The sequence below is a fragment of the Procambarus clarkii genome, chromosome 87 (assembly GCF_040958095.1).
Source record: "Procambarus clarkii isolate CNS0578487 chromosome 87, FALCON_Pclarkii_2.0, whole genome shotgun sequence".
In the NCBI taxonomy this organism is placed as follows: Eukaryota; Metazoa; Arthropoda; class Malacostraca; order Decapoda; family Cambaridae; genus Procambarus; species Procambarus clarkii.
The window spans coordinates 10,027,010-10,041,105 of NC_091236.1; the positions used below are offsets into that span (position 1 = coordinate 10,027,010).

Genomic DNA, 14,096 nt, shown 5'->3' on the forward strand with positions numbered 1-14,096 from the left:
GCACTGCTCTGTACTAGACTGCACTGCTCTGTACTGGACTGCACTGCCCTGTAGTGAACTGTACTGCATTGTACAGCTGTGTATAGTACTATACTCACTGTGTGGCATTGTAATGGACTGTACTGCACTGTAACTATAGAGATACCTCAAGTGAAGGTAATGCCACAGACTACCAAAGAGTGTCTGGGAATATTGTATACATTCTGTTCATCTAGATGGGTTTTCATTTGTATGTGCCTACAAATTAATGTGAAACTGATCCAGTTTTCCAAACTCTCTTACACGTACCTTAAATTCATATTCAATATCGATGATGCGACAAAACTGAAGGTGGGAAGGCGGGAGAGATGGGATAAGCATCTCGACACTGGACCAAATATCATCGTCACCTGGCTTAATTTCAGGTCTCTTGATTTCCGCTATTTTCCTACTTTCTCTCTTGCGACTTCCTTCTGCATGGTAAGTTATTGTCTGGTAAAAATTAAAATTACATGAGGCAAGTGACCTGTAATGAGATAGCAATATATGCTAAACATTTGAACACAAGTATATTTCTTGGCTTGTATGTTTGCATCAACTGTAACATATTCTGTTCAACACTTTTCTCAGTTACATTCGTTGGCCCCCAAAACAAGAGCGGCCATGTCCTCTGGACCTAGATCATCGCAAACAGCCAGGTTTGCCTGGAGTTACCTGGGGTTTGCTCTGAAAGTTCTCTTATCTCTCCCAGGCCTGGCCGGGCCGGGCTTGGGAAGCCCGGCCTGGAGTTAAGACTCTTGTGATAATTTGGTCTAAAAGGCTGTTACTTTGAGTGGCCCACAGCCCTACATATCCATTACCAAATGGTGACATTATAACCCCATTGTATAACTCAGTAAAGTGTGGCATTATCCTGGGAGCTTGTGATCATTAAAAAACAAGTCATGTAACTCAGTCATGCATCAAGTCATGCTCAAGTAACTCAAGTCGTGCATCAGGATTTCAGTCACTACCTCAACACTCTCTCTTTAAATCGTTAATTAAAATGGCTTGGGAGGGGGGGGGATGTTTCAGGTAAACTAAGGTATAACTGGTAAACATTTTCAAATAAACTAAAGTATAATTGATAAAAATAACTGATGATTTATTAGCTAAATCCCCTTACTTTTGTAGCACAATGATCTATGTCCTTGACTCACATTCAAGGTGACCAGGGTTCAATCCCCAGGTAGGACAGAAATGGTTGCCATGATTCCTTTCACCTGATGCCTCTCTTCACCTAGAAGAAAAATAGGTATCCAGGAGTCAGGTAACTGTTGTGGGTTGTATCCTGGGGCAGTAATTAGCCTAGGGGGGACCTCAATAAGTCTAAGTACACGCTTCCTGTCCCAACACCAAGAATTCAATGTGACAAGTCTCTTCAATCTTGTAATTTATCAACTTTTGCACTTCAGGTAATTATTGTCCTGCAATGAAGGACAGGATATTATCAGGAGAAAGCACTAAGCCAGTACAACTATATAGCACTCAGGATATAGGAACAGAGTGAAGGAAGGATGGCCAACCTTCTTAGACCATTCGGATTGAACATCAGCCCAGCACCAAGCAAGGGTCTCACTCTAACCAGTCTAAATGAACTAAGGTAACTCCAAAAGCATATCAATACTAAGGATCCTGGGGAGAATGTGATCATCTACAAGACATTGAGAAATGTGTGTAGAATAATCTACCCCCACATATCTTCTTTTTGAGGTTATCTTGAGGTGATTTCGGGGCTTAGCGTCCCCGTGGCCCGGTCCTTGACCAGGCCTCCTTTTTGTTACACACCCAAAGGAAGCAGCCTATACCAGCTGTCTAACTCCCAGGTACCTATTTACTGCTAGGTAACAGGGGCATCAGGGTGAAAGAAACTTTTTGCCCATTTGTCTCCGCCTCCACCGGGGATTGAACTCGGAACCTCAAGACTACGAATCCGAAGTGCTGCCCACTCAGCTGACAGGCACATTGAGTTAGGAAAATAATATTTGTCAAATATAGATTCTGCTCTTAAACGCTTCTCCCCACTTTTACACCCACAAGATAACGTAAATTTTAGGGGTTGACGAATGTTAATCTTCTTGTTTGATAAGCTGTTCACTTGAGACAATTGAGGAGTGAACCTAGCTGTGTCTGGGTACAAGTGACAGGATGAAAAACCCAGCAGGTTTTCTTCCTATTGGAGGGTGTTGTACATGCTAATATGATGGTGTGTCCACACACAGGATGAGTGGTGCTGCCCAATACTGTCACTATGGCGGTGTGTCCACTCTCAAGCTAAGTGGAGCTGTCCAATAAACTCGCCCCCTCAGGACAAAATTTAAAATTAAATTTCTAAAAACTATGAACAATCCACATAATGTCAAACATTTTAGCTGGAACACTGTTTTGCCTACTTTACATTTTCATGCATTGAGTGTTCAACATTTTAATGCACCGAATTAAAGTATTTGCTGGGGAATAGAACATATTTTTGGTCCACAACTAACAAACTACTGTATATATATTGTATTAACTTGAAAATCACTTCCAATAAATGTACTGTACGGTATATTGAAACATACAAATATTTAGTTTTTCATAAAATATCCTTCTAAAATAAGAGCATCATATATGCCAGCAAATACAATACAGTACATCCCAAACAAGTGGAGTGTTTCTTAAGCTGAAAGTTGAGCTTACTTAAGTGGAAACTGACTGGGGAAATTTTACATAGCAGACATGATCTGGTTTATGAACTAAGTGTACTTTAATTAATGTCATCAGTTGAGAGTTGTGTAAAGACTTTCTTGAAAATGGTTTCACCTCACTTTGAATGTTTAAAGTGCATGTATCAAAATAATTTTCACTCCAGACATCAAACATCTATGGGGTTATTCATGCCCGTGCCACCTCTTGGGGCGACTTAAACCTCATCAGTCAATCAGACATCAAACACTGCACCATCAGTGCATGGTGTATGACATCTGTTCAGTGTAAGTAATAAGATGACACGAGCTGTAAACACTTGTATATTATGAACTGAAAATCTTATAAATACTCAACATTCTTACTTCAACATTATAATATTCAAATGTTGAGGATAGTCTAAGTAAAAGCTCCAAAATAACAATCTACAGTACTATACTCACTTGGTGTATCACTGCCTTAGTAGAATTGATCTTATTTTTGGTCATATTTGAACACTCGGCATTGATGAGTATTTTCTCTCCAGGAACAAATCCCGAGCGATCAATTCTCAGCACAAGCGACATGGGTCCACTTCTACACCACAGGCAGCAAGCATAATCATGCTTGGTGCATTCTATCGGCAACTAAAATGGAAAACAGTAGTTTATTATATTACTGATAATGAAAATATTATTGTAATATTAATAATACTGTAATATTAATATTAATAATAATAATAATAATTATAATAATAATATTTATTTTAATATATGCAACATTAAATCACAACATTATATATCTATGAGAAAATCTTTGGAGTAGTGCATGGAATTGAACTCACACCGTGGGCCACAGCAGTCTCCATGGCGTAGTGGTAAGACACTCGCCTGCCGTTTCGCAACTGCTTTGTTCTGACTTCGTATCCTAACCGGAGAGGATTTACTGGGTACAAATCCTTAACTGTAGCCTCTGTTTAACCCAACAGTAAAATGGATACCTGGTTGTTAAACAATTTGGTGGGTCATATTCCGGGGAACATAGGATCAAGGACTTGCCCGAAATGCTATGCGTGCTAGTGGCTGTACAAGAATATAACAACTCTTGTATATATAAATAAAAATAAATAAAAAATAAATAAAGATGCACACCTTATTGACTTTTTAAGTTCATCATGCTTTATAGAGTGCAACTACAGCCAACCACAACTCAAGTTCAATTCCATGCTCTGCTCTGAGGATTTTCTCAATGTAATACAGTATATGACTTCTTACTCATTAATTTTATTTAGACTTGCATCAAAATAAAGCTAACCAATACCAGGCTTTGAATGAACATCAAAAGCGCCTCTCTGAGCCAAACTTAGATGCTCCATTGGACAAATCATGACAAAGTCAACTTAGGGTGATATTCTCTAACAATGCAACAGATATCTTTTCCAGTGTTTATGACACATCACATTGGTGCTAGGTAGGCACTGGAGAAAAGCTCAATCCAGCCCTGGCAACAAGAAGTTGATTCATAGCACTCAAAAGACTGTTCAGGCCATTATTAGGATCAGAGGTCCAACAAATAGCGCGGTTGTGAATCACCAGTTGCCCGCACGATACTTATTCCCAACCTTTACCAAATAGTAGCACACATGCTAACCTCACAAACCTGCTTTGATCCCTATCACATGACGACGGCCATGAAGTAAGAACTCTACACATGTAGGTATGAAACAGGAAATTGAGTGGAAAAAAAAGAGGTTTTCACTCAAAACCTTGATTTATGAAATATTCAAATTGAATGCTCTCTAAAGCAAGCATGAGATACAAGTGCAATACTACAACAAGAAAAATATTAAAAGAAACTTACCCGAGTTACAAAGTGGAGATCAACAAAACTATATAACTCCAACAGAAACAAAGCCAAGTACCTGAAGAAAAATAAAGTGCAACCGAGCAACCGATAGTTGTGAAATTCTAGAAAGGTACCAGGCAGCCACAAGCTCCAAACTTGAATCCAAACAAGGCATCCACTCTAAACGGAGCCTAAAGAGGAACAACATATGGAGATAAACTAACACGGATGACAGAGAGAGGGATATATAAAATTTGATAGCTAGCCAAGACATCTTTTAGTGGTTAAAAAAAGAGAAAGCTTGAAGATGTTAGAGGAAGAGCTACACCACCACCTCCACAAAGTATTAGCTTCCATGCAGATAGACTCAACTGGGCAATGCCAAATGTGTTGCTTATCCACAGGAAGTTGGCCTTGTCTACCTTCTACTTTGTGCACAACAGACAAAACAGGGAGAAGCACATTCGACACCCCTCAAATATGGACCACTCTTAGGAAATATCAATTCTGTATATCAGAAGCTTTAACCAGCATCCAACACCACAATAGATGGGGATCGACAGACCTGCCCTTGTTGAGACAGAATACTACTGACACGCTGTTGAAGTGGAGATGAATGATAACACCCTCCAAACTACTGCCATTTTCCAAATGTTGATGTAAGCCTGCAACAACATTGGAGGACAATGCCCCTGACCTGCTTGGTGGAGGCTGGATACAAATATCTGCAGTGTGAAAGATGATGAAAATGGGGCATAAGAGATACATAACTGGTTCAGCAACTAGATTCCAGTGGTCTTTTTAACTGAACATTTGTTAAAAGTAGTAAATTATTAATATAAAAATAATATTAATGTTAACGTTTATATATTTCTAACACTGATAAAATTGAACAAATTCTTACCAAGATATAGGAAAGCATAAGCTTGAAGTAAACAAGCTGTGTGTATGAATGACAAGACATTATCATGGTCATGTCTCCACTGCTAGTGCCACAAAGTATGTCGACCACAACACAGGTGGAGGCCCTGGCTACTGAACATCCCTTGCATATCCCTAGCTTGCCTGCACTCTACAGGTAAGGAAACTAGGTTATCTTGAGGTTATCTCAAGATAATTTTGGGGCTTGGCGTCCCCGCGGCCCGGTCCTCGACCAGACCTCCTTTTTGCTACACACCCCCAGGAAGTAGCCTGTAGCAGCTGTCTAACTCCCAGGTACCTTTTTACTGCTAGGTAACAGGGGCATCAGGGTAAAAGAGAAACTGCTCAATTGTTTCCGCCTCCACCAGAGATCGAATCCGAAGCGCTGTCTACTCGGCTGTCAGGCCCTTTAAGGTGAGACAAATCTCAGAATATCTTCCTCTTTTTGGTATGTGAAACATCAGTGATCTCCAGTGAGGCCAGCAGGTCATCATTACACAAGAATTATCTCTGGAAACTGCCCACATAACCACCCTAGTGTTATGACTACAACCTCCTACAATTCTATACCATAACATGGTATCTCAAACCAAAGATCATCTACTCTTACTGTTAAAAAAAAATTGTAAATGACCCTGCTTCCACATCTACCAAGCCCTAGGTTGGAAACATATTTGCACCCTACAGCCCGAGTGCAGCAAGTAAAATGAAAGCTCTTTCAACTACTGCACTAGACTAGGAAAATAACATAAATTACACACTTGATAATACCAAGGTTGGACTAACAGTCTAGGTAAAATTCCTGATTTAACCTTGCCATGTCCCTGAATGAGGATCAGAAATAGCAAAATTTCCCAAAATATATCTCCTACTCAATTGAGCACTTTCTACCATTACCAGAAAAATGAGCACACAACTATGTTCTCTAACCTTATTGAGGAGATCTCTAACTCTTCACCCAAAAGAAGGCATGGCCAGCAAAGGCAGAGTGATCACCCATGGTTATTTATCTGCAGAAGGAATATGGGTCTATCCCCATGATCCAGCCCAACCGAGAAGCGGTAAGAATACACACACAGTGAAAATTACCTCAACACTGTTCAAGAAGCTAAATTTTGGCTTCTAGCACTACCAGCTCTTCTTCAATGAACCAAGAATACTAGAAAGGTCCAAAATACCCAGAACATTTTTACAATGCAAATATTTCTGCACTAGCAAACTCTGACTAGCAGCGGCTGCAAATGCAGACCACAGCAATAAAAGGTCAATGAGGGGTTGATACCCACTAACAACACACCTGAGCCTAACATGCCCTTAAGTAAAATTAGCTATGAACTAATATGGCAAATGACACAAGCAACATTCATGTCCCTCCAAGTCAACTCCAAAATAGACCCTTTTAAATATACACCACTCAGAGTTCTCTCGTTTTCCCTGCTTGTCTGATCATTCTCACTAGCTAAATTATTGAAAACTTAGGGTGCCTTCGACAAGGTACAGTACACATAAGCAAGATTGCTGCCTAGACTTTTATTAAAGGACAGCTCCCTCAGAGAAACAGAGATTCTAAAGAGAAACTCTAACTAAACCCTGTCAAATAAACTGGATATTGAAGCACCAGGCACTCCAGTGGACCCCCTCCTATCAACAAACAATAGCTTGGAGGTGGGGTTATGGGTTTATGGAACAAATTTCCAGATACAGTAAAAAGATAGACATGGGATCACTGGATATAGGCAGTTGTCGTCTCACATGGACCAATGAGCCTTGCCATTTTCTTTTTCTTATGTTCTTGGGTGCACAACCATCTGTAAATTTAATCATCACTGAGGGGGAGATCAACCAGAGCCTGGTTTGTGAATGGTGTTCTGGAAGACCTGGGCACTCACTAAATAAACAACCGAGGGAACCTAGCTCAGAAAAAACATGATTTGGAAACGAGGTACCTTAGCTTACATTTAACCAAATGTAACTTAACCTTACTATGTACCAAACAACTACATGATATATATAGTAAAATCACAAAAACAATATATTGTACTGTATATTTATGAGAAAATATTAAAGCCATACAACAGGATCAAACCCACATCCCTGAATTTCTCAAGTAAGCACTACCGACTGGACCATGATGGGCTAGGCTATCTCAACCTGAAGTATCAGTGGTACATGTGTCCGAGGAGTTCAGGTATGCTGGTTTCATCCAATCCCACGGCTTAAATATTTTCTCAACCAGATGTTATCATGTGGGTTTAATCAATACAGTTCAACGTTACTGGCAATGTTTATCAAAATCACATAAGAATTTGTGTCTGAAATAGCTAAAAATATAACAAGTAATGTTTTAAACTTAAATGAGACTTATAAACGTAATTAATACAAGTCGTACCGCTGCCTGTGGATCTGTATTAAGATCATACAAAGTGTTGACAGAATACGGCCTGAGGCAAGTCTTGTCAGTCTTCCAGGGGATGTCCATCTTCGCCTTACACTGATGACGCACTTTGCCAATGTGCGACTCAAAGGAGGATGGAATTTCGGCAGGAAGAGTGTAATTGAAATTGAATACATGTGTACCAGCGGGAAGCTCTGATGTAGCCTGACCTGTAATGTACAAACATCTTCCCAATAAGAAATGAATATAGCATGTTTAAAATAACATAATAAACAGCACATTATATCATCATTAATCTACAGTCAAGCAGGAAGATTTTTGCTCACTATGCAACTTCTGACATTCTTTCTTCATTATTCTTCTCAGTTGTCTCATTATAGAACTATTTATCACCTAGGGACATAAAGTGTACAAATAATTGCTTTTTAAATTGTATTTTGTGTCTTGAGAATGAGAAAAATGTACTTTTGTAGCTTTCAACTACAAATATTGTCCTTACACATGAAAAATTTGTTTACTTGATTTCATCCCTAACTGCAAATGACATTTTTACAAATTACACTTTATAGTCTAATAAATTGCAACTTTATTGCTTAAAATTATATATTCAGAAGAAAATATAAAAATAAGGGAAATGCATCAGAGTAATGAATGATAAATCATGCAATTAAATGAGATTATCTAGTGATAAAAATATTCTCCCAGAACTGCATAGAATTACAGAACTGCATAAAACAGCATAGAAAATAAACTGCATAGAATTACAGGCATCATCAATTTATTACAAACATGATGAATAACCAAGAAAATAATACAAATGTACAAACCATTTCCCCAGACCCAGTAGGCCATTTCATAATAAGTCTCGTGACTAGTGTAATGTCGCGTCTCCGTTTTTCGGTCATCGCCCGTACCAGTTGTTCGCCGCTCTGTCCAGTGTACTTTTCCAAGGCCCTTGAATTTCACCTCAATGCCTGAAAATTTCATATACTAATACAATACAGTATACCTCTTTACAACATGAAATATCATGCTAAAAATTTAACAGTAAATAAGTTAAACTTCAGAATGAATGCAGTAAGCTTATCGAGATTATAAATTCAGAATAAGTAGATTGTCAAGAGTAATGAAACATCCCAATCCAAGAACACTATGACCATGCAAAGTATTGGATCACTTTTTTTACCCATATGGACAAATAATGTATATTTTTAGATGCACTCGTATCTAACAGCCTGGTTGACCAGACCACCAACCAGGAAATATGATCAAGAGACCAGGCCACAAGGACACTAATCCTTAGAGCCATCTCAAGATCACCTCAAGGTAGGTCTCCTCCAACTGGACAAGGAACGTGTGGGGATCGGAGATAATTTCACAACTGAGAGAAACTACCTGCTATGACAATGATACTAAATTGCCAAAGAACACTCTAAAACAACCAAAGTATTCAATACCTTACTACCCCAGTTGCCACCCTACTGACTAAAGGGTTAGGGGGGATGTGAACAACTTCCTAAAGAAAACTCCCAATAACGTTTTATGCACAGTCACCAAGAGACTAAATACAAAATCCAAGTAAGGAAACATCTGCACACAGTATAGGACACGTTTAAAATAAAAACAAAGTTTCATGAAGCTACTGTACTGTATTTCCATTATTTTTTTTTTTTAAATGCAGATAGAGACTCTTGACAGACAGACGGATTCAATCGTTCCCAAAAATGCAGAGAATGAGCTAATAACCTAGAGCCAATGCATGGGGACTATCAAATATACCATGATGGATAATACTCCAAGAAGAACTTGTCACAAGAAAGCATATGCTTCATGCAAACAAAATTATTCTTGTGTCCCAGCAACTAGTACAGTATAAGCAAGAAGTGCCATGAATTGAACACAATTTAAACAAAAAAAAGGAAGGCCATTTACATTTCAAGCAACACCAACTACAGTAAGCATAGCACACAGACTTTCGACAATAACATTTGGCAGCTATTGCAGATAGTCTTATTCCAAACCAGAATGCCGACTGAAACCTGCCCCCTCCCCAAAGAAAGCCAAAAGTTGTACGTTAGCCAGAATAAGGTTGGCACATTTGTCCTAGAAGCACTAGAATACCTAAACTTGTATGATCCAAGACCCAGAACTGACGCATGATTTTAACCTCATGGCAGGAATAACCATAACTCCTGTCTTGTTTGCACACAAGTGGCTTTGAGTAAACTTAAGCAACAGGGATGTGTCCCCTGTTGCTACAGGAAACACTGGAAACTACCTCAAACTTGGAGGGCAGATACAACAAATCTTCAGTAATATACACACTGACCTGGTGTCTAGGCCCCAGACCAGGTCAAAATACAACCCAAATTTTTTCTCAAATGCAGTTATCCTGACAATGACAAAGAGGTGCCTAGGTCACAATTCATCTCCACAACAGAGCCTGCCAACAAACTAAAGAAGGAGAAGGAAACCCAACCACATGGTTTTCTTCCCCCTCCCCAAAGAAAGGATTTCCCTGAAGTAGCCAACTCTAACTCTACACCCTTCCCCCAGAGCCTGCAAGCTCAGACTGTCACTGAACCAGCATTTATTGATGCAGCAGCCAATCGAAAACCCAACAAAATGAAGGTACCTATACCATCCACAAAGCATCTTATAGTACATAGGGTGAGCACCTAAAAGGGTGGGTTCATCCCAATATTTCAGAGCAACTCTTATCACTGACTACAAGGTGCCATTAAATCATGAAAACCTTATCAAGGAGAAGAGTACTTATTTGAGAGGCAAATCCACCAAGATAATTGCATCCACACAAACCCGGCATGAGGAAAAATGTCACGTATAAAGGCAATGAAAACACACATTCAGAGTTGCCACGGTATGGTTATAGACATTTTACTATGTAACAGGTAGCATATAGCCATTAGAGTATGAAATGTTACTGCTGTAATGGTCAAATAAGCCAAAAAACAAATCCCTTTTTATTTAGTTGAAAATTTGTAGCCTAAATTTTTTTTAATTGAAAACCAGCTACAATATTCTATACACAATATAGCAGTAAAACATATTAATTTTTAAAAATGGACTGGAGAATGTACTCGATTTATAAAATACAATAATTCCCCTGAGTGTAAATAAGTGTTTTAGTACATACATTACACGCTAACACTCGACTGCATGCAGATGGGAAGTGGAGGGTAAACACTTTACTAATGCATGTGCAATTACAAGCAGATAACTATCTCATCAAGCTAACAAATGAAATACTGTCATTCATGCATATTACTTCAACCCATTCAACAAAGTAGTACGATAAAATAAAAAGGCAATATAATACAGGCATAAATTATTGATTATAGTACAGTATAGGTATATAAAAAAATAATAAAATATATACATAAAAAAAGGCACATCTAACCTCTGCATGACTTGGGTTTGTCACATGTCACATTTATATGACCAGTGATGTTCTGGCCAGAGAAGTACACAGCTGTTGGGTTGTCAAATACGACTGCAATTGAGGTTGGCATCTTCTATTCTGTGGACAAATGATAATTTTTGTAATTCATACAAGACTATTCTCATACAAGACTATACTCATACAGGACTATACTCATACAGGACTACAGTACTTCCATTCTAAGTATTAACATCAAATAACATGTATGTATTGCCAGGCATGCAAATGAACCAATTACAGCATATTAGCTAAGAATAAAAACAATTCTATTCAGTTTAAATACAAATACAGTAACTTCATACTGCTGGCAACCTACATTAAAGTGATGCTAGTAATAATAATTCCCGTTGCCGGGGACAGGAAGCTTGTATATAGGCTTACCAAAGTCCCTCTAAGGGTACTGCACCGACCCTGCCCCAGGATGCCAAACACAACCGTTCCCTAGCTCCCGGGTCCCTATTTTACTGTTATGTAAATAAAGGCAACAGGGGGAGATGAAGTGTTCTCAGCCAGTGTTGTCCTGCACAGGTACACAGCGAGCCAAGCATGTAGACCACTATGCTACGAATACCTCTCATAAGTCAACACCATGGACAAGCTTGGAGCATGAATGAATGCATGAATTTTTAATAAATGGAGCTCACAGTCAATTTTCCCAGCACCATAACCATATCAGATGATCAGCATTGAGGCACTATTATCAATTTACCTGAATTTACCTGAGGGCTACTGTCTCTCTGGTGGCCTCGACAATGACAGGAAGCTGATGGCTTGTTAAAGATTCCTTCCTCCCCCCCATTAAGTCCAAGGAACAAGGTTTGCCTGAAATGCTGTGCTTCACTAGTGCCTTTATATAATAAACAATTACTTTACCCACTATGTAACCACTTTATCTTATTCAAAGTCCTGTCTATTGAAAGGAATAAAATATTATTATAAAAAAAATTAAAATTATTTATAAATTCAGTGGCTGATTCAGTTGGAAATTGATTCTTCTTAAGAATGTCTTTCCAGGCCAGCAAGGAAAGATTACTCATACAAGACTAAGTAAGATATACTACCGTTCTTATTTTATTATACTTTGAATATTCAGTAATATTAAATTGTTAAGACAATATTTGTTTACATTATGGTTGATTGTAATGCTCTCTGAAAAGTACTGTGGTACAGTACTGCAGTACTTTAATACTGAGGTACAGCAGTACTGTGGTGCTCCAATACTGTAGCTGTGTGATACTGCAGAACTGTAATTCTATGGTATTGTAGTACTACAACGTTGCCTTAATATAGTACTGTTGCAGTAGTACTACAGTACTGCAGTACCCCCAGTGCCTCAGTATTAAAGTACCCCAAATACCATAGTACTACAGTGTCACTGCACCACAGTACTGTACTTCAGTACCTCCGTGCCGTAGTACTGTGTGAATTTGGAAACAAGGAAACATTTGGAAAACTCCCTATATATACATATATATATACGTATAAACAATAAAAAAGTACCTTGGTATTAAAGTACCACAGTACCATAGTACTACAGCGTCGCCGCAGCACAGTACTTCAGTACCTGCAGTGCCTCGGTATTAAAGTACCCCCAATACCAGAGTACTACAGTGTCGCCGCACCACAGTACCTCTCAGTACTACAGTACCCCCAGTGCCTCAGTACTACAGTAGCAGAGTAGCAGAGTACCAGAGTAGCATACTTCACCCGGACTCAGTAGACCTTGACAGCCTCCGCCCCTCTTAAACAGTACAACACGCCCACTATCTCCCTCTACTCTCCAGTTCTCCCTTCTCTCACGCACTAACAACCACCCGAAGGTGTTAAAAACGTAGTAAATAGTCCTAGTATACTATTTCCAACACTCTAGGAGCACAAACCCTTTAAGGAGGTGGAAGGAAGTCCGAAAAGCACTTGTGATATCTTGCCCAGACGGAGTTGTTGTTGATAATGATAGCCCGACTGGTCACCAGAGGGCCGCTATCAGTTGAAACAATTTCTTATACGTTAAAATGCATCATATATAACATTTTGGTTATCAAATAATACGCTTTTATATGTTAATCTAGAATAATTATATTACAAATACGCTTATAGATGGAGGTATGAAGGTGAGAATATGATTCAGTACTAATTCGGTAGTAAGGTTACAGCAATTACTTTTTTTATTTTTTTTTATTTTTTTTTAGTATTGCCCCGAGGGCCGAGATGTTTAGGCACTGTCACTATTCCTGGAAGAGAACATGCCGCCATAGCAGCATTGCCCACTAGCAGCCGCTATGCATGTTAGTGGCTGTATAAGTATGTAAGAACTCTTGTATATATAAATTAAATTTATATATACTTATATAAGCAATGGACGATCACGAAACATTGATCATTTGTATGCGGAAAATCCACAAAGAAATTGGAAAGGAAGATGAACGTATATATATACAGTATATATAAATATATATATATATATATATATATATATATATATATATATATATATATATATATATATATATATATATATATATATATATATATATATATATATATTAAATTTATATATACTTATATAAGCAATGGACGATCACCAACATGCTTATAATATTAGAACTGCCCAAACGTCTAATGTATCAAACGTCTACCAAACGTCTCCTGTATCTACACACGAGTTTGTGTGATCACACTATTAAGTGAGATGGGGCGAAACGCATTACTAATTGTGGTGGTTTCGTGGAACGGAATTTGATCGAGTTTGCCTTAATTAGTGTTCAAATCTTATCAATGTTAGTACTGGTA

At 38.4% G+C, this 14,096-nt stretch overlaps 1 protein-coding gene across 6 annotated transcripts in view; it reads right to left on the minus strand.

The window, feature by feature from the left end:
• LOC123747028 (arrestin domain-containing protein 17) overlaps window positions 1-14,096 on the minus strand; it is a 135,919-nt gene that overhangs the window by 19,841 nt on the left and 101,982 nt on the right. For 2 of the 6 annotated variants that reach the window (XM_045728974.2, XM_045728979.2), the window contains exons 1-6: window positions 13,187-13,293; window positions 11,265-11,384; window positions 8,671-8,817; window positions 7,838-8,052; window positions 3,147-3,329; window positions 289-471 (exon numbers count right to left, since the gene is read on the minus strand). In XM_045728974.2, coding sequence (XP_045584930.2) covers window positions 289-471; window positions 3,147-3,329; window positions 7,838-8,052; window positions 8,671-8,817; window positions 11,265-11,376 — 840 coding nt within the window. In that variant the 5' untranslated portion in view covers window positions 11,377-11,384; window positions 13,187-13,293. Of the gene's footprint in view, window positions 1-288; window positions 472-3,146; window positions 3,330-7,837; window positions 8,053-8,670; window positions 8,818-11,264; window positions 11,385-12,806; window positions 12,949-13,186; window positions 13,294-14,096 lie in introns of those variants that run through there. The other 4 variants (XM_045728975.2, XM_069317406.1, XM_045728978.2 and 1 more) reach the window with 3 other exon arrangements.